A 19960-nucleotide genomic window follows, 5' to 3' on the forward strand; every position below is an offset into this window, starting at 1 on the left:
GTTAAAGACTATGCTAGATTTGATGGTTGTTAAGAGCAAGTGTAGAGTCATTGCACTACATAATGAAGATTGATTATGAAGATTAGGGTCGTTTTCTATTATAACGGTTTTACTGCAATTTGAAAGGTCCTGTTTACGAACCACTGTTTATTCTCATTTTGATAATCGTGTGACAATGACAATGACTATGTGGCAACTCATATGCTCACATATCGCATACTAGAATAAAATCATTATCCGAAAAATAGTGCTCCGAAGACACATCTGTGTCACTATCTGCTTCTGTTTGGGATTGATCATCAGCTTCGTCAGTAGAGAAGACACTGGAGGGTGCAATATGTTGTTCCGAGGTTATCGAGAGCTGATCATCAGACACTGATATTGCACCAGTTGTATCACCGATATATATGTCCTTCAACCAGGGCTCGCATATGTAACGGGACGTTAAGACTGAGGACGCTGTTGAAGTGACTCCCATATTTGCTAGCATGTCCGTGACAGCTGTTGTAGCCTCTTCAGTACTGGTATTGTCTATGCTACTCTTGTCCTGATAATCAACCATCGGGAATATCATAGAGGAAGATCCCATCGAATCGGAGCTACTCTCAGTCCCTCCTTCCTCTACTAATACATCACACCAGATACGCTGACCAAAGTGTTCTCCCGAGGGCGTAACAAGTCTCCAATGCGACACGTATCGTCCAGGCGACCCCGGTGCTTTCAAGTGAGCTGACACATAGGTAGACTCACCAACCTTTGCCAGACAGGTTTTGAATTGAGGGGCATTGGTATCCGAATCTGCATCAGTGAACATACGATCACCTCCAATGTACTGGAGAACAGTGTCAGTGGGCCATTCATTAGGACCAGTGTTGGATATCTCCCAAATCTTAAGGAACTGTGAGCCTGCCAGGATGGGAGTGCCATCATGAAAATTGATGTCTTTAACAAAGGCCGCGTTCCAAATTTCTTCAGTCTGGTCTAATCCAGGGTTTTCACGTGCCTTACTGTCTTCCTTTTGAGTTGTGAGAGTTGCGTCGATTGTCCTGCGCTTCTGGCTCAATTTCGATGGCACCTCTATCTGTGGCACCGAAGTAGAACATTCTTGTTGTGGAGAGGGAAGAGAGGTTTGACCCACTGGCCGGACGTTAGAATTGATTTCCTTAGCCCTCCCATTGGTGTACATCATGGGAAGCAAGGCCTGCAATGGCGACATCGATTGACTGTTAATTGGTTTACGAATTTTAATGAAGAGGTGATCAGGATCATGGACAAAGCTGGGAGAAGCCTCACAGTTTCCACATAGGTCGTAATCGGGGCAGTTGCCACACTATTGGATATAGCACAAGATACAGTGACGTTACTATGATATATCATGCAATAAACCTTCATACAAGTCATTCAAATAGATTCATCATTTACCTTGTAGCGAACGCCAAATATGTCTTCATTGCAACCGTCACACACGACTCCAGGATGAGGAGTCTTATCTACGCTTATATTGACCTGACCAGGGAAATCTATGGGCATAAAGCTATGACCTTTATGTTGGGTCCTAGCAAAAGGCCTGCATTTCTGGCATAAATCATAATCTGGACAAACAATGCACTTGTACCGCGTGCCATAGCAAATTTTTTGGTTGCACATATCACATTTGGCTGGGTGCGCAATTGCTGAGGCTTGAGAGGCGGACGTGGCATTGGAACTCTTTCCAGAGGCTTGATCACGAATCCTCTTGCTTAGGAATGGTTTCTCAATGGTCTCGAAGGTATGGTTGATATGGTGCCTCTTTGAAGCCAGACAAAAACAGTTCTGACAAAGGTCGTAGTTATCACAGTCTTGGCATTTGTAGCGAATACCCTTGATGGTGTTAAAGCAGATATCACAAAAAACATTCGTATGTATTACATCTAAAATCAACAGTATTTCATTAATGGGAACTCGATTATGAATCAAACGGTGGAGTCGATACGAACGTCAGAACAAGTCATGCCTATAATAGATGAAGCGTACCTGCATTAATCATATCTTCTTCCGGTTTTCTAATACCTCTGGGGCATTGAGGTATAGGAAGTTGCTTTCCCATGCAGACTTCGCTATTGGGTTTGGATATTATGCAATGGTTTTCGCCTTTATTGGACGAAAACTTGTCATATCTGGTATATGCAGAAGAAGGTGTTGCTGAGCGTGCGGAGCAATCGCGGGTAAGATCAGAGCCCCTTTCATCTTGCTGTGGATCAGGAACCTGAGCCTTTATCTCTATAATGATGATAGGGAAGGATAAGGAAGGATAAGGAATATGATTTCTCAAGAACTACATAGTATCGCTTATTTTTTTTTTTACCTGGTTGGGGTTCCACAGTCAGCTTGACAAGCACAGTGGAGGCGCTTGGAGGTAGATGCAAAGTGGATTGCATGACAATATTAAGAACATCAATGTCGCTCTTAACCAGTCGACAAGTCCCTGGTCGCTCCTCGAAGAGGATGGTCAACTCTTGCTGGCCATAAAGGACACAAAGCTAAAGAGCGTAAGACAAGTTTTTATTTTTATTTTTATTTTTTGGTAGGGAAAATGAACAAACGACGACGAAATTAAGTGAGAGCTCCACTCGATATGATTTTTGCTGTCTTTATTCTGCATCTAGAGCTATATCCCATGGTCTACCTTTGTGTGCAAGGCATCGAAAGTGAGTTTGGCTGCTTCAAATTGAATATTTTTTCTGTCGACAGTGGCTAGGGTGAATCGTCTGTGCTCCCCTGCAAGAGCTGCTTTAATGATGCATAACATTGGTCGAAATGTATGAAAGGGAAGAGTTGCGCATAAAAGCAATACTTTTGGTCAGTGAATGGTAAATGTGAATCGAGAATAGGATGGGATGTGACAAGGGCTTGGCGAAGCATAAAAGATTAGGTGGAGGGTTGTAAGATGCACACGTTTCTTTTTTGAACTTTGGGCACGTGCCATCCGTCTCTGACGTGCGGCGTTGGTTGGTTGGTTGCAGGACCGTGCTCATGTAAATATTGTTGGTTTTAGTTTTAGTCACGTGTAGAGGGTTCGCCACCAACTATTTAACGAGCAACAGCTCAGGAAAATCTGGCTCCTTGTTCCTTATTTTTACACAAGAGCCATTTGAGTACTGACTGTTCTCGTCCAGGTAAAGAGCCCTCACAACGTTCGTCGTTAGTAGCCATAGATCATTAAAGGTTCCTTATTTTTACACAAGAGCCATTTGAGTACTGACTGTTCTCGTCCAGTCTTTGAGTAGTGTGTGTGTTCTTTTATTGTGTTAGAATTATTTATCTATCTGCAGCTGGAAGTGACCGGCTTCATAATCCACCAAAACGACCTAAATCTCCTACCACATCTGCCCCTAAATTTTGCAACAATATCTGGTCAATCGCGACACCCGTCTTTATCGTACCCCGAGTGACGCCTTTAATATCCATCAATGTTGCTAGAGATTGCCAAACTATATACCTCATACAACTTTTTCTCCCAAAGGACTTACGTTCCCAGACAACATTCGTCCCACAGCGCTCAAAGCAGCAATAACGCAACTACAGGGTCAACAATAACTTCACTCGCAGACTGACAAAATTTACCACCGTCCTTAGTAAGCATTGACAAGCGACTAACTCCATCTTCTGTAGTCTCATTCTGGACAATGCACTTCCTTCACGAATAATAACCGATGTTGCAGCCAGAATATCAGGAATTACATCTCTTCTCGTACACATTTACAATGAGGATCCCACTCTCACTCATTTGTTTATACAATCTGAAACAGGCGCGTGTGGATATTCTTCTACCAGAATATAGTCTTCAGCTAAGAAGAGCCGTGCTTACAGCTTGCAATTTGTATAAGATCGTTGCATGATATTGGAACAGTGCATGGAAGTTTTGATTGGCAAACTGGTAGACAGAAAAGAAAGCGAGAAGAATTACATATCATACTTGTGTCATTTTTCGAGCTGTTGATTTCAAATACTTCCATGTTTAGTCGTAATACGTTCCATACCGGAATTTCCTGTGCCCAATATACAACAAGGCGCCCGCATGGTCACAGTTTACATCGTCTAACTTCCACTCTGGGGAACAGCATGTGCCATGTACCTGTGGTCGACCGGTAGCACTCAGAAGATAGACACGTTTCTGAAGAAAGGCGCATTTTCAGCACTCTACAATGTTTCTCACATATCCTCGATCAACAGTAGTATCAAATGTTTTTTGTATCCGCTCTAGACTAGCTCTACACTCATACTGAAGCACCTAAATGGGTTGACCCTTAACATCCGTGAGCTATCTTACACAACCATTTTGTCAAATTGATACTGAACTCATCTACAGTAGCTTGCCAAAATGTGTTTTACTAATAGAATTTCACTAGCCGGGAGATCCAGTAGGTGACGAAATGAAGCTCCTTAAGCCTAATAAAATACATTTTGGTAGAGTATTAATAAGTTGTTTGAGAAGAGGGCGGGATACTGGTCATATTGTAGAGACTAAGGATAGGTAGAACCTCGCTGTGACCTCGGAATAACACGACGATAACTTAAACCTAAAGGAATTGGGCTACTCGAGTAAATATACCTATTCCACAAAATATACTACACCTGAATAGAGGACGAGCCCCTTTCCATTGTCAGATGTGCGTGTTTGGCCCATTGGCTCACATAAGGTCAACAGTTGAAGGCACTACCTTATAGTTGTCTACAATAGCCGGAAAGTAGACCTATTAGCCTATAACTCCATTCACGACAGAAAAATAATATGACTATAGTGTGCAAGTACAAATAGATCAATATTTCTGGCGAATTTACATTTCTAAACGATGGGGAGCTCCTCAAACAGTCCAGAATGCCTGCTGGCTAATTACGGACTTGGCGTTATGATGGGTATAGCAGCGCACTTCTTCCCTCTATTCTTGACCCCAATACGAAGCACATACTACTACATAAGGACCAAATGCTAAGGGATACTGAAATGATGTCCAACTATGGGACTTGATTTAGTCATTGTTGGAATAGCGTATGCAAGCATGTTTATTAAACACTTCGAACAGACATTTGAATTTTCATCCTATCCGTAATTACACTCGTCTACATCTGCCTTTAGAGAAAGAGATGGCGAAAAGTATCTCGCAAAAGTTGCTCTGGTGGAGAGCCTTTTCAACTGTTGCTGATAGCAAGCTGCAAAGATGTCCCTATTTCAACTGATATCACAGTACCGAAGGGATATCCGACCTGCGACACTGTTTTTTTTATAATTAAATCCATTGCTTAAAGTATATACTTTTGATATAAAAGGCCTTCGCTTTCTAACGAGAACTACTTCACAAATCTCAATCCACACAACAATACATCAAAACTACAGCGTCTCCAACCATGAAAGTCTCCACTCAGCTTCTAGCCACAGGCGCTATTGCGTTCACTGCCACCGCTCTAGCAATGCCTTCGATGACCAAGCGAGTGGTTGATGGTACTAAAGTTATCGGTTGTCTCGCAAGGTAATGTCTGTCGTCCTTGTAGCTGCGAGTTGTAGGCAAATATCGCCTTTTTAAATGAAATGCATCGCAAACTTAACATGACTATATGATATACTATAGTGTCTTCATGAAAGGTGAAGAGGCTTGGACTCCTGAATGTGCAGCAGCTGCAGCAGTAAACTAGTCGCTCTCGCTTCTTCTTTGGCTTTTTTTTTTTTCTCCAGGACAGACCTTTTCTTTTAAATTCTATAGCGCTCTTTCGTTTAACCCTCTATAGACTGATATCGGTTTTATCCGAGAGCTTAGCCTCGCCGATATGAGTATCGATTTTACGGGCCCTAACCCCTCGATTTTGGGATTTTCCTCATCAGGTGCAAACGCGAAACTGATACCGATCCCTGGAGTCAACTATCTTGTAAAAGAGGTTGCTAATCATGTAAGTCGATAGTCTAGTTTATTGCAAAAGACACTGTATGGCCAACAGAAGGAAAGCAATAGCCGCTAATACTTCTTTACTCTTTTCTCTTTATTTCTTAGTTTACTCTCATTGTAAGTGTACCTCGTTTATCTTAACAATCGTTTCTATTGGTGAATATAGTTTTGACACTTATTCCCTCTCTTTCCAACAAAAGGATGATGGTGTCGAACTCGTAAAGATGGAGTCACCAAGCGCCCCTGCCGAGGTCAAGGGCAACGTCGTCAAGACTGCGGTAGAGAATACTGCTTTAAAGATCATACCAGGACAAGAAGATGGGTTCTCCAAGTTCATAGAAGCTGTGCTAAGCAGGCCCACTTATACACTCACCATCAACGGGAATGTTGACGTCAAGGGCCAAATCCCTGGAACCAGTGCTGCTTCCTCGAAGCTCCTAACTCTTACTAACATTGGTGTCTCGTCCTCCTTCACTTTACGATGCATGGGCAGCTCTGTGCAGATAGAGCATGTGAAGCTAGTGAGCCTTACGGAGGATGCAGACTCAGGTGCCGTTACACTAGTACATGATATCAATATCCATAACCCTTCGCAGCTTAACTTGAAACTGGGAGACTCTGCGTTCCACCTGCTCAATGCTGACGGTGTCTTGGTGGGAGTTGCTAATATCCCAAACTTCAACTTGGCCATGGGTGACAACGTTATGACATCCACCGTGAAGTTCACTGACTCTGATACCTACAATGCCCTGACAACCACGAGCAATACGTTCACAGTCGTAGGTTTTGATGGCTCCACGAAAAACCCTATCCTGACCAAGGCAATGGGTGCCTTCAAGTCCCAAATTACGATCCCTAAACTTGAAGCTGCATAAGCACAAATATCACAATGAGGTGCAGAATAACAGTAGTGTGCATTCATAGTTGTAGGGCTGGCACAGATCAGTTCAATAAATGAACTAATACCAACCACATATTCATCCTTATGGGCCCATTGGCCTTTTCTCCATGTCAATGGCCACTGCTCCATTCCAAGCCTTGAACTAAAACACTTTTATTCACTATACGTATCCTTTACTATGGCCTCCATGATCTATCTAACGTACCATTCACAGACATATCTACTTCAGCTGCCACCTCCTCATCTGCGTCCGGAAAATCCTCCAAACAATCATCGTTCCGTCTAATGGAAAACCAGAGTCAGCTCCATATCTTCCCAATGAGGATAATGGCAGATCACCTTCAATGTATCGTGCAATTCAACAGGCTAAAGGTAAGCCATGGTTAAATCGACTCGATCGTAAGCATCGCCTCAATAGACATGGTAAAGGTAGAGAATGGAGGTAAAATAGAAGCCTCTCAAAGCGCATTAAAATCCAAGCATAAAGCCTGTATGCAGTCATGTGCTTCAACAGAGTGCGTTGAGACGAAGATACTAGAAGCACTGCAGCGCGCAGGAAGTAAGGCACGCGGCCCCTTGCTGTCTAGCAACCAAAGCTTAGTTAGGCTATGTAAAGTCACCGCTTGATGGCACAAAGGATATATTCTTACGTGTATGTCGACTGTCGTTTTTTTTTTCTGTTGAAATTTATATCCATTTGATCAGGTCCATTCATACGCTTATGGTAGCTGTTACGCTCCGACTAAGGCCTGTGCTTTTTACTCACAAAAGATGACCACCCATTCAGCAGTCAGCAGCAATAAGGCAACAATTATGGTCTACGCATTGGCAAATTATTTCCGACACATGGAATGCTTTATATCTCACACTAAGAATAAGCTTAAAATGGTTTATTCACGTTCCCTAAATCCATGTAAACGTTTATAGTTTTCAAAAAGATAGTGATGTGTGCCATTATAGGAATTAGCCCATCCAAGTCCTCCCGTAGATCATTGCTTCGTTACAATTTATTTATCATGCGCCAGGACTTGTCAACAAAAACTATCGTTTCGAAATGTTACTTGTGCCATCAAAGTCACAAATATTTATCGGGGTGGATTCAATCGAACGATAGTGCTTGTTCTATACCTACTGATGGAGCCGTTTATCAAGGGCACTAGTAAGGCCGCTAGGAGAATGTGGTTTGGCTCTTTGCACGCAGGAAGACGGGGCAACAATCTGTGGACCAATGTATAATACCAATGTTGGTTCAAATGTTGTGGTGTACATTATGGGATACAGGAGCATATCTTATGGCGAACACTCTGAAATGGACAGCGAGTTCTATTTTTATGAGTCCGAAAAGGAGATCGGGGCTGGGATAGTTTACGGGGGTTAGTATGCCAGTAGGATAGAGAGACTTTGGAGTGTGAAGATACCCTGAGACTCCAACATGCAGTAAAGGCTGCTGTCTAAGGGGCTAAGCAAAGGGATACTGATATGAGATTGGCAGTTCATTTGGCAAAAGCCAAAAAGTTACATTAATAAATAAATAAATTAGCGTGAAACAATATTTGGCTGGCAGTCAGTGTCAAAGTAGTGGGTAATTTTTCTACCATTCCTGTTACTATTGGGCTTTGTTGTTTTGATATAAAAGACCTATCACTTTGCAATCCTCAGTCCACACAAGAATATATCAAAATTACAGTTTTTTCAACAATGAAAGTTTCCACTCAGTTTCTAGCCGCGTGTGCTATTGCATTTACTACCACCGCTCTGGCAACACCTTCAATGTCAAAGAGGATTATTGATGGCTCGAAAGTTCTTGGTTGTTTTGCGAGGTAACGTCTGCCATGTGAACTGTAGACAAATATCATTTCCTTATAGGAAGCACCTCACAAACTTAACACGATCATATAATATACTTTAGTGTCTTCATGAAGGGTGAAGAGGCCTGGACTCCAGAATGTGCTACAGCTGCAACGGTAGGTTGATTTCTCACTCCTGTGTCTTTTTTTCTTTTCGTGCTAGACTAATGTAATATATACTTTTATTTTCCCTTTAATACCTTATAGACTGATCTCGGCATTACCCAAGAGGCCGGCTTTGATGATTTGACTCTTGATTTTACGAAACCTGACCTAACGTTGTCATCAAGTGTATCCGTGAAATTGGCCTCGCTCCCCGGAATCAGTCTACCTGTAAAGAAATTTTCTGGCCATGTAAGTTGATGATTTATTTCGTTGTGAATAATACTGCATGGCCAACAGGAGAAAAGCAATAGCTACTAAGACTATCATACTCTTTTCCCACTACTCATTAGTTTGCTATCATTGTAAGTATGCCTCGTATATCTCAGCAATCGTTGCTATTAAATATGAAAATTTTAACAAATTCCCTTCTCTCTTTCTCTTCTTACAAAAGGATGGTGGAGTTGCGATCGCAAAGCTTACGGCTCCAAGCACTTCTGCCAAAGTCAAAGGCAGGATTCTCAAGTTCACACTCGGAACTACTGCTCTAAAGACTATACCAGGACAGGAGGATGGGATATCCAAGTTCATCGAAACCCTGGTGATACAACCCTCACATACGTTCACCATCGCTGGAAATGCCGATGTTACAATCAAGATTCCCGGCATTCCGCTCCTTGGCGGGGTCAGTAGTCTTGTTTCTCCTTCTGCTTCCTCAAAAACCTTAACTGCTACCAACGTCGGTTTTTCATCTCCCATCACTTTGCGAGGCGTTAAGGGCTTTTGGGTCAAGTATTTAAGTCAAAAGCACTTTACCAGAGATTCTAAGTCTGGTATCACTACATTGGTATATACGGCTAATTTCCATAACCCTTCGCAGGTGAATATGAGACTAGGAGACACTAAATACAACGTACTTAATGCTAAGGGAGAATTAGTGGGAGTCATTAATATCCCAAATCTATACTTGGCCATGGGTGACAACGTTGTGACAGCTACCACAACGTTCACTAATCCCGATGCTTATAATGCCCTAACAACCAAGAGCAATGCGTTCACAGTAGTAGGCTTTAAAGATACTGTGAAAAACTCTATCCTGGCTAAAGCAATGGTTGGCATTAAGTTTCAAATGACAATCCCCCAAATTGTAGCTGCATAAAGAAGCAGCGGGCATTCATAGATATGAGAACCACGGATCAGTTCAATAAAGAAGCCAATGTCAACCACATATTCATTCTTATGGAGGCATTGACTCTTTCTTCATGTCAATGACCACTGCTCCATTCCAAGCCTTGAACTAAAACACTTTTATTCACTATACATATCCTTTACTATGGCCTCCATGATCCATCTAACGTACCATTCACAGACATATCCACTTCAGCTGAGGTTGCTCTCCTTTCAAGCCAATCCTACGGCGACCAATATTGCTACTCACTATATTACACTAGTCAGTAAATACTGGATAATAATCGAGTCCTCAACATCATTAAATAATGCCATGGAAGTCCCCGAGCGGATGCCAAGATTATGTGTAAGTCTTCATTTGCATAAAAACAACCCAGGATAGCTCCATGGCAATTAGATACATGGTATCTTATGTTTAACGATCAATTTATCTCCTTCCTGACTGACATCAAGACTTCTGGCGAATTTACATTTCTAAACGATGGGGAGCTCCTCAAACAGTCCAGAATGCCTGCTGGCTAATTACGGACTTGGCGTTATGATGGGTATAGCAGCGCACTTCTTCCCTCTATTCTTGACCCCAATACGAAGCACATACTACTACATAAGGACCAAATGCTAAGGGATACTGAAATGATGTCCAACTATGGGACTTGATTTAGTCATTGTTGGAATAGCGTATGCAAGCATGTTTATTAAACACTTCGAACAGACATTTGAATTTTCATCCTATCCGTAATTACACTCGTCTACATCTGCCTTTAGAGAAAGAGATGGCGAAAAGTATCTCGCAAAAGTTGCTCTGGTGGAGAGCCTTTTCAACTGTTGCTGATAGCAAGCTGCAAAGATGTCCCTATTTCAACTGATATCACAGTACCGAAGGGATATCCGACCTGCGACACTGTTTTTTTTATAATTAAATCCATTGCTTAAAGTATATACTTTTGATATAAAAGGCCTTCGCTTTCTAACGAGAACTACTTCACAAATCTCAATCCACACAACAATACATCAAAACTACAGCGTCTCCAACCATGAAAGTCTCCACTCAGCTTCTAGCCACAGGCGCTATTGCGTTCACTGCCACCGCTCTAGCAATGCCTTCGATGACCAAGCGAGTGGTTGATGGTACTAAAGTTATCGGTTGTTTTGCGAGGTAATGTCTATCATCCTTATAGTTGCAGGATGTAGTCAACTACTACCATGTTAAAGGAGGCACTTCACAAACCTAACTTGGCTATGTGATATACTGTAGCGCTATCATGAAAGGTGAAGAGGCTTGGACTCCTGAATGTGCTGCAGCTGCAGCGGTAAGCTGGTTTCTCTGTTTTTAGGGGCAGTACATTTTATTACTATTATTGTATATATACCTTTATTAAATCTTTTTTTATTTTATAGACTGACTTTGGTTTTGCCCGAAAGATCGACTTTGGCGAATCCACTCTTGATTTTACGAATCCTGAACCTCGGTCTGTGGGATTTTCCGCACCAGACCTAAAGGTGAAATTGGCCTCGTTCCCTGGAATCAGTTGGCCTGTCAAGGAAATTACTAGTCGTGTAAGTTGAAGGCCTGTCTCGTTACGAAATATGCTGCATGGCCACCAAAAGGATAATAATGGTCACTAATTTTGCTTTTCCCTTTCCCTCCGCTCCTTAGTTCACTGTCATTGTAGGTATACTTCATGTGTCTCAGAGAACTCTTGTTATTAAAAAAAACGAGGCATTGACAACTTTCTTTCTTTTCGTCTAAAAAAAAGGATGACGGTGTCGCAATCGCAAAATACGAGTGTTCAAGCGCTCCTGCTAAGGTCAAAGGCAGCATCCTCAGGTCTACGATCGGAAACACTATTTTAGAGGTTATATCAGGACAGGAAGATAAATTCTCAAAGCTCATCGCAGATGTGATAAGCAAGCCCTCCCGTAAGTTCCTCATTAATGGAAATAGCGATGTTACACTCGAGATCCCTAGCTTTTCACGCGACAGTGAGTCCAGTGCTACCGGTCCCCCGAACACTTTAACAGCCACCAACATTGGTATTTCGGCCCCTGTCACTTTGCGAACATTGGATACCATTCCAATTGAGCACTTGAGTCTAACGAGCCTAACCAAGGATGCTGACTCAGGTAAAACAACAATGGTACATACGATCAAGGTCCGCAACCAGTCGCAGCTTAACTTGAAGTTGGGAGACGCGATGTTCAATCTTCTCGATGCTAACGGAGAGTTAGTCGGAGTTGCCAGTATTCCGGACCTCTTCTTGGCCAGAGGCGACAACGAAATGACAGCTACCACAACGTTCAACAATCTCGAGGCCTACGACATCCTGAGAGCCCAGAGTAATACGTACTCAATCGTAGGCTTTGAAGGCTCCGTGAAAAACCCGATCTTGGCCAATGGAATGACTGTCATTAATTCCCCATTTGTGATCCCCAAACTTGAAGTTGCATAAAAGAGAAATAGCGATAGGATGGTGAATAACAGTAATGGGCATTCATAGTGGCAAGTGTTACAAATTAGTTCAATAAATGAGCCAACGTCAACCATATGCTCACCCTTATGGAGGTATTGATCTTTTTCCATATCATTGGCCAATATCGAAAGCCTAGCAAATGATCGGTGTCAAGGCGACCCAAAGCAGATGCATAGTATTAACTATGAAGAGCTTTGAGTACTCCATCCAAACTAGCGGCTCTTTCTTTGACTCTCTTCGGGGATCCATCCAACAGATCATTCACAAACGCATCAGCTTCACCTGCCATCTCCTCGTTCACCTCCAGAAAACATTCCAAGTGGCTATTACTCCAGTGTAATGAAGGATCAGAATCAATTACATGTGCTTCCATCCAGATTAGCGACAGATTACTTCCAAAGTGTTGTGCAACTAATCCGATCAAAGGTAATCCATGACCTGACCCACTCAATGGCAAATCCTGTTTGGATAGAGATGAATAGAAGCCCCTCAAAGTACATTAGAAATCAAGCATGTAGTAGTGAGTCTCAAAAGCCAGAGAGCATTGAGACAGAGTATGTAAACGCTGCAGTGCGTATAAAGCAAGGTATGCGAGTCCTGTTGTCCGGCAATCACTACACACAATCACCACTTGATAGTGCAAAGGATTGATAAGTTCTTTCAACATGTGAATATCTATAATCAACCGATAATACTAATTCTATTTCAAACATGGAGATGCGTTTTGCTCTCTTATTAACAGAGAGTGAAAATATGCGTCCTGGATGCAGTGTGGCATGTGGGGCCGTGCCTTTTTCTTACTCACTCTCCTATCTTCTATATAAATTTTCGAGAATTCGTGTCTCTTGGAAAGTCTTCTGGCTTTCATATCCATACTTTTTGTTTTTGACATTTTTTTTTTCATATCTGCCATTCGTATGTTTATAGAATTTGTTAGGCCTTGGCCGAGGGCTCTGGTGTTTTTTAACAGGCTATAACCCAATATAATAAAAGAGAGTGGTCTTCCATTTTTCAGCAAAAAATACAGTAACCATCATATTTGGAAAAATATTTTGCTCTCTAAACTTCATTGCCCTGTTGCATGCTCAAGATGAACCAGATTGAGATAGGAAACTAGATACACATAGCTATCCTCATAATAAACAGCATCCTCAAATCTAGAATCGATATCCCCACTCTTGATTTCATTATGATCATTTAATGGTAATCAGGTCATTTTTCCAAATATGAGACTACCCTCTAGAAAATGCTAGTTCGCTTGGTAGTCTAAGTGGCTAGTACCTAGTATGCTTTCCTTTGGCCCTGTAAACCGCCCGGAGTCTCCTTGGCATACTCTCGATTAGTTTCTGGCAGAACTCTTGTGGGATTGAGTACCATTCCCTCTCGATCCGATTCCAGAGCTCAGCACAGCTTTTGGCTAATTCCGGGTACATCCCAAGTCTCCTCTGCAGCTCAGACCACATGTGTTCGATAGGATTCATGTCAGGCGACTGTGCTGGCCAAATTAGAAGCCTTCTTGACTCTTCTGTCAGGCCCACTGACCGCAAATATGCCTGAGTGACCTTCGCAGTGTGCTTTCGATCGTTGTCATGTTGGAAGATAAACCCGTCCTCTGCGATGCCCCAATCCCGAACGGACTGCTGGAGATCATTCCTTAGGATGTTGATGTACTTTTCTGAGTTCATGGTTCCTTCAATCCTACAGATTCGGCCGGGTCCGTTCCATGTCATGCAGCCCCATATCATGACCCCCCCGCCACCAAACTTCACTGTTCCTTGAACAGTTCGCTCATTGATGGCCTCTTCCTGGTCATCCCATACCCAGGCCACCCCATCTGAGCAAATACGATTCATTTTGGACTCATCGGACCAAACGACAGCCTTCCAGTCCTCTTTAGTCCATTCTTGGTATATGCGAGCGAATTGAAGACGCTTCTTTATGTGTTGTTCTTGAGGAAAGGTCTCTTGACAACCTTCTTTGCCCTCATACCAGTCCTCCTAAGGCATCTCCTGATGGTGGAACTTGATACGGGGCTTGGGAGTAATTTGTTCGCTTCCTTTTGAGCATCAATGGAGGATTTGAAAAGACCACGCTTAAGTCCTAGCTTAAGATGCTGGGCCATTTCGTCTCCAATCTTCCTTGGACGACCTGCTGACTTTTTCGCAATATCTTCTGCTGCGCTTCGACGGATATTTGTCACAGAAGTATGGGAAATTCCGAGTTTCTCGCCAACCTGTCGAGTGGAAAGACCTTGCTTGAGGAGAGCAATGGCTCTTCTAACCTTGGATTGGGTAATTGGCTTCATATTCGTATGGATGGACGTTTAGGGGCTAAAGTATCGATAATAAATCAAAAAACATAGGAACTCTGGCATTTAAGAAAGAAACAGACTTGAAAGAAAATATTCTAGCATTTTCTAGAGGGTAGTCTCATATTTGGAAAAATGACCTGATTACCATTAAATGATCATAATGAAATCAAGAGTGGGGATATCGATTCTAGATTTGAGGATGCTGTTTATTATGAGGATAGCTATGTGTATCCAGTTTCCTATCTCAATCTGGTTCATCTTGAGCATGCAACAGGGCAATGAAGTTTAGAGAGCAAAATATTTTTTCAAATATGATGGTTACTGTATTATAATGCATTAGCAAAACGTATTCAACATTTGGGACCTCATATTCAAAACAGCCACATCAGGTACTACTGTAGGTTGCTGCTTCTTTACAATATGCATGCCATACACCAGGACTTGTAATTCAATACCATCAGTTCAAAATATTACGAAATACATGGCATTTCTTCTTCATTGGCACTGGGCGGCCATCGTATCAAATTGCAAATGCCTTTCAGAGTGAGATCGCTTGAGCAATTATACTTGATCTGTATCTATTGATGGAGCCGTTGATCAAGGACACTAATAGGGATACTTGAACTTAGTGTTATTGTCACGCTCTTGACAACAGACGGAGGACAACAAGGAGGAGATCACGACTGAGATAGAGATGACTCTCAAGGGATGGTATATCAGTAAGATAGAGAGCTAGTTCGAAGTGTGCCAATGGCCTGGTGCTTTAATATGTAGTAAAGGGTTGCTGCTTAAGGCCGAGTGCTAAGAAACAGTTAATTGAGAGTAGTCATGTCAGTGCACCTAGAACTATGGAGTTGCAAAAGAAATCAGTCAGATTGGAATAATAAGTGAAGTCGGAATGTAAACAGTTAAAGTTGCAGTCGGTGCTTTTGAGATGAATTTTTGGGGTACTCTTTGACATTTTCGATCAATACATCCAAACTGCACAATAAGGGTCTCCACTCAGCTTCTAGCCACAGGCGCTATTGCATTTACTACCATCACTTTGCCAATCCTTCGGTGATCCAAGAGGTTGTTGATGGTACCAAAGTTATCGGTTGTTTCACGAGGTAATGTTCGTCATCCTTGTCGTTGCAAGTTGTAGACAAAAATCTTTTTAAATGAAATGGCAAACTTAACACGGTTATACAGTATACTGTAGTGCCTTTATGATGGGTGGAGAGGCTTGGTCCCCCAATGTACTTCAGTTGCAGCGGTAAGCTGGTTTCTCCCATTTCTCTTTCGCCTTTTGTCTTTTTTTTTTTTTTTTTTTTTTGATAGTTTACATAGTATATATCGTATAAATGTTTATTTTCATTTAATTTTACATGAATATCTCTATATAGACTGATTTCGGTATTGTCCGAAAGATCATCCTTAGCGACCTGAGTGCTGATGATACGGGTCCTGACTCTTTGATTATGGAAATGGCCTCAATTGTTAAGTTGACTTGGCTCGCTTTTTAGAACTAGATGGCCTATCAAGGAGATTGTGAGCCACGTTAGTTGATGGTCTGCTTTATTGTAAAGAAAACTCTATGGCCAACAGAAGAAAAGCAATAATCACTAAATACTATGCCACTCTTCCCCTCTCTCTGCACCCTTAGTTTGCCCTCCTTGTAAGTAGGAATTTTGACGCCCTTTCCCTAAAAAGAACGATGGTGTTGCAGTCGCGAAATTTGAGACTCCAAGCATCCCTGTCAAGACCAAAGGTAACATTCTCGAGTCTACCGTCGATACCACTGATTTAAGGGTTATGCCAGGACAGAAAGACAATTTTTCTGGATTCATTGAGGATCTAATGAGTAAACGCTCACATACGTTCGACATCAGAGGAAATATTGATGTTACGTTATATTCAACACCCCTGGTTTCTCACAAGGTAGTGAGTCCAGTGATGCTGATCCCTCGATGACTCTTACTGCCACCAACATCGGTATCTCGTCCTCCATCACTTTGCGATCTATGGATTACCTTTCGCAGATGGTGCACTTGGGTCTAGTGAGTCTCGCTAAGAATGCTGACTTGGGTATCACTACACTGGTATATAAAGTTAATATCCCTAATCTTTCGCAAATTAAGTAAATATAGGAGACTCTGTATCCAACTTCCTCAATGCTAACGGAGACTTGGTGGGAGTCACTAATATCCCAAAGCTGCACTTAATCATGGGCGATAATGTTGTGACAGCTACAACAACGTTCACTGATCCCGATGCCTACGAACATCCATAATAGGTTTTAAAGGTTCCGTGGGGAACGCTCTCTTGGCAAAAGCACTGGGTGCTTTTAAGTCTCCAATCACGTTCCAAAAACTGGGGTTGCATAAAATAGAGAAACTATAATGGGAACAGGATAACTGCAATGGGTACTCATATTGGCAGCTGTCACAGTTTAGTTCAATAAAACAAACCAACATCAACCATACAGCCATCTTTATGGAGCCATTGATCTTTTTCTCCATGTCAGTGATAAATATCAATAGTGTAGCGAATGCTCAATTCCATGGCTTGACCTAAACACTTCATTTTATTATGCATGATCTTTGCTATGCAGAGTCAGAGTTGAATTTTAGGTTGTTCAGTTAAACCGATGACTCTTGCTGAGATCCTCTTGAAGTTTCATCCAACAGATCATTCACAAACACATCCACTTCAGCTGCCATCTCCTCATCCACCTCCGGAAAATTTTCCAAATGATCATCGTTCCGGTATAATGATAGATAAGAGTCAGTTCCATATCCTTCCATTGAAATTAGCGACAGATCGCCCCCAAAGTATCGTGCAATTAAACGGGCCAGAGGCAACCCGTGACCCGAACCACTTAATGGTAAATCAAGGTAGTCCTTCGCCTCGCTAGCCAATCCGCCCATTACTGTCATTGAGTCTGCCGGATGCACCACAGCCCGTAGGACCATATTCGTTTCTGATACATCCGATTTATGCAAGGTTGAAGTATTCGGGGCTGATGGTTGAAATGGTGTTATTATTGTTGTGGTTTTCGGGGCCTCTTCAATCACCTTTTCGTGCTTTTGTACCATAGTGGATGGTTGGCGAAGACGGCTCGAATTTCCCGAATGAACATAGCTCCAAATCTTATCCATCTCGCTTAGAGCCATTCCACCCCCCTCGTCCGAGATTTTAATTGTAACATCCTCACCACCGTCTACTAAAATTAGCTTGATAGGTGGTAGCTTGCTTTTGCTTGCTGTGGCCTTGTTCATGGAGGATGCTGGCGATAGTCCAATAGTGACTGGCGATCCATTGTTCAAGTATGTCTCACATGTAGCTCTCATAGCATTCTTAAGAAGCTCATAAATATTTCGATGTAAAAACTCCTCCACATATGTTGTGGAGATATCGGGATTAGGAGTGTGGATGAGAACAGATGGAGCAGCTTGTCTATAATGAGCAGCGCACAACTTTTGAGCGTCCTGAATGGCTCTTTTCGATATTGATAACGGGTTCAAACGATGAACTAGATTTAGACCACGATCGTGTAATGCCAAGTGTTCACCTGCAACAACATCAAGCATAAATATGGATGTTAGATGACTACAGTAATCGGAGGGGAACCGATGGGATATTTGTAAATACGTACCAATCAAGAGACGGGTGCCCAGGTTAATAGTATAAAATCGGTTAAAAAAGGTTTGGATAGCCTTATCGGCTTCTGGGTTGATCGTCCAGCCCTTCCCATTATCATAGAAAAGCGAGTTATAATCGGGCTGCTGCATAGCAGAGTTCATAAGCTCACGGAAACCGCTGCTGATTGCTAAGACTTTGATCTTGTGGCGCTGCTCCAGTTTGCGGAGCAAAGCCGTGAACTCTTCTTCTAGCTCAGGTGTCGAGGGTTTAGGCATTTGAGTTACCATACTATAGCATCAAGTATTGAAACGGGGAGTTGAAACATTATGTGTTAATTGTCTTGTATCTCTTCCCATGTAAGTTATCCTGGTGCTGTTGTTTGGGCGCCTGTAAATACATATTTTTAATATTGTGTGTCAACAGCTGTGCCCCATATCATGGGAGAGAAACTTTGAATATTTTAAGGTTTGCATCCCACGGATGATAGATTTTGTTTGGTGACTACGATGTGTCATAGAATCTTTGTTTCTGCCTTTACCTTATGTCCTCGAGATATGAACGAGCAATGTGCTGGAAATTGGGCATGTCAGCCAAGTTGACAGGCAACGTGTTCGAGTTGAGCATCTTGAGCGCATGCGACAACCGAATTGGTAGCTCTTGGTGCAGGAAAACCGCTGGAATGACTAGTGCGCTTTGATTTTTGGACTCGAGGACATGTCTACGGTTCCAAGGAAGGAAGGAAGGAAGGAGAGCGATGTGAGAAAGAGTGAAAGGTTGAGTTTATTTGTACACTCTTAATGTCCTCTACCCTGCCATATCTACCACGAGACGAGAGAATCGGGTTCGTGAAAAGACAGATCATGCGCCAATATGGCAACCATCCTATCCATAGTTGCCTCGGCTGCATAGTTATAAAAAAAATAAAAAAAATAAAAAAAAAAAAGTGCACTAAACCATTTGCATTTAGACTAATTTTTGCACTGGGTCCTTGACAGGCCGAGAGGGGCAGGGATCACAACGAGAAAAAGCGTTTTTGTTGCTCCTCACCTTCCAAGGGTGTACATCTGCTTGAGCTTTGTTAAATAATAATGTGTACAAGTGTTAGCCTGACAGATCTAATATCGATCCTAGAAGCAAGAACGTGGGCAGTGTGCTTATTAATGCTTGTCGACTCACCGATAACCTAGTGACCTTAGAGCGACATAGTTTATTGATTAAATCGCTGGGTAAGGCATGTAGTGCAGCGTATGTCTGATTCATGGTGGCAAGCGCGGAGACAGATAGAGGGAGGACAATAAGGTAAAGATGGAAGATATTGAAATCACGAGCCGAAAGGTGTAAAAAGAAGACAAATTAATCAGGAGACAATATCGGAGCCTTGGAATAGGGGCCACACACGACAGTAGAACATAACAGCAGGCACAATTTGAGCGCCTTATGGGTGACAAGAAGGGTAAGAGGGAACAAGGTGCAGGTTGGAGAAGAATGAGAAATAAAGGTGAGAAATGGAATGGGAAAAGTAAAGGTAAACATGAATGTTTGAATGTGTGTGAAAGTTATATTGAAAAGAACAAGTTTACTCCACTTCAAAGTCACAT

The 19960-nt window shown here is 42.3% G+C and overlaps 6 protein-coding genes across 6 annotated transcripts; 4 read left to right on the forward strand and 2 right to left on the reverse strand.

The window, feature by feature from the left end:
* Positions 1-112: 112 nt before the first annotated feature.
* On the reverse strand, positions 113-2898 carry BCR41DRAFT_348372 (hypothetical protein). Its single transcript, XM_022023281.1, has 5 exons — positions 2666-2898; positions 2345-2519; positions 2014-2259; positions 1423-1910; positions 113-1330 (listed from the first exon to the last, which is right to left on the reverse strand). Exons 1-5 carry the CDS (start codon positions 2786-2788, stop codon positions 206-208), a joined length of 2157 nt encoding a protein of 718 aa, XP_021884240.1. The 5' UTR covers positions 2789-2898; the 3' UTR covers positions 113-205.
* A 2487-nt stretch (positions 2899-5385) lies between these two features.
* Positions 5386-6793, forward strand: BCR41DRAFT_368531 (hypothetical protein; the record flags this gene model as incomplete). Its single annotated transcript, XM_022026386.1, has 5 exons — positions 5386-5507; positions 5607-5661; positions 5764-5922; positions 6024-6035; positions 6119-6793. The coding sequence occupies 5 exons, from the start codon at positions 5386-5388 to the stop codon at positions 6791-6793; spliced, it is 1023 nt and encodes a 340-aa protein (XP_021884241.1).
* Positions 6794-8517: 1724 nt separating this feature from the next.
* BCR41DRAFT_393664 (hypothetical protein) lies at positions 8518-9927 on the forward strand (the record flags this gene model as incomplete). The annotated part of the gene is made up of 5 exons (XM_022028582.1): positions 8518-8639; positions 8729-8783; positions 8874-9020; positions 9122-9133; positions 9223-9927. 5 exons carry the CDS (start codon positions 8518-8520, stop codon positions 9925-9927), a joined length of 1041 nt encoding a protein of 346 aa, XP_021884242.1.
* A 1063-nt stretch (positions 9928-10990) lies between these two features.
* On the forward strand, positions 10991-12406 carry BCR41DRAFT_393665 (hypothetical protein; the record flags this gene model as incomplete). The annotated part of the gene is made up of 5 exons (XM_022028583.1): positions 10991-11112; positions 11212-11266; positions 11355-11513; positions 11614-11625; positions 11714-12406. The coding sequence occupies 5 exons, from the start codon at positions 10991-10993 to the stop codon at positions 12404-12406; spliced, it is 1041 nt and encodes a 346-aa protein (XP_021884243.1).
* Positions 12407-15949: 3543 nt separating this feature from the next.
* BCR41DRAFT_393667 (hypothetical protein) lies at positions 15950-17010 on the forward strand (the record flags this gene model as incomplete). The annotated part of the gene is made up of 5 exons (XM_022028584.1): positions 15950-15976; positions 16124-16216; positions 16431-16581; positions 16659-16805; positions 16904-17010. The coding sequence occupies 5 exons, from the start codon at positions 15950-15952 to the stop codon at positions 17008-17010; spliced, it is 525 nt and encodes a 174-aa protein (XP_021884244.1).
* Positions 17011-17282: 272 nt separating this feature from the next.
* On the reverse strand, positions 17283-19904 carry BCR41DRAFT_348374 (branched-chain alpha-ketoacid dehydrogenase). The gene is made up of 5 exons (XM_022023282.1): positions 19539-19904; positions 19410-19435; positions 18901-19080; positions 18376-18650; positions 17283-18291 (listed from the first exon to the last, which is right to left on the reverse strand). The coding sequence occupies exons 1-5, from the start codon at positions 19620-19622 to the stop codon at positions 17360-17362; spliced, it is 1497 nt and encodes a 498-aa protein (XP_021884245.1). The 5' UTR covers positions 19623-19904; the 3' UTR covers positions 17283-17359.
* Between the last annotated feature and the right edge of the window lie 56 nt (positions 19905-19960).

Source organism: Lobosporangium transversale (assembly GCF_002105155.1).
Source record: "Lobosporangium transversale strain NRRL 3116 chromosome Unknown BCR41scaffold_7, whole genome shotgun sequence".
Classification (NCBI taxonomy): Eukaryota; Fungi; Mortierellomycota; class Mortierellomycetes; order Mortierellales; family Mortierellaceae; genus Lobosporangium; species Lobosporangium transversale.

What these genes read in the sequence shown, in the direction of transcription:
- BCR41DRAFT_348372 (XM_022023281.1), bottom strand. Translation starts at nt 2,788, where the DNA reads ATGTTATGCATCATTAAAGCAGCTCTTGCAGGGGAGCACAGACGATTC. An exon ending in AGAAGATATGATTAATGCAG is followed by an intron (nt 1,911 to 2,013) that starts GTACGCTTCATC and finishes TGTTGATTTTAG; the next exon opens with ATGTAATACATACGAATGTT. An exon ending in TATTTGGCGTTCGCTACAAG is followed by an intron (nt 1,331 to 1,422) that starts GTAAATGATGAA and finishes TATATCCAATAG; the next exon opens with TGTGGCAACTGCCCCGATTA.
- BCR41DRAFT_348374 (XM_022023282.1), bottom strand. Translation starts at nt 19,622, where the DNA reads ATGAATCAGACATACGCTGCACTACATGCCTTACCCAGCGATTTAATC. An exon ending in CTAAGGTCACTAGGTTATCG is followed by an intron (nt 19,436 to 19,538) that starts GTGAGTCGACAA and finishes TATTTAACAAAG; the next exon opens with CTCAAGCAGATGTACACCCT. An exon ending in CAGATGTACACCCTTGGAAG is followed by an intron (nt 19,081 to 19,409) that starts GTGAGGAGCAAC and finishes TTGGAACCGTAG; the next exon opens with ACATGTCCTCGAGTCCAAAA.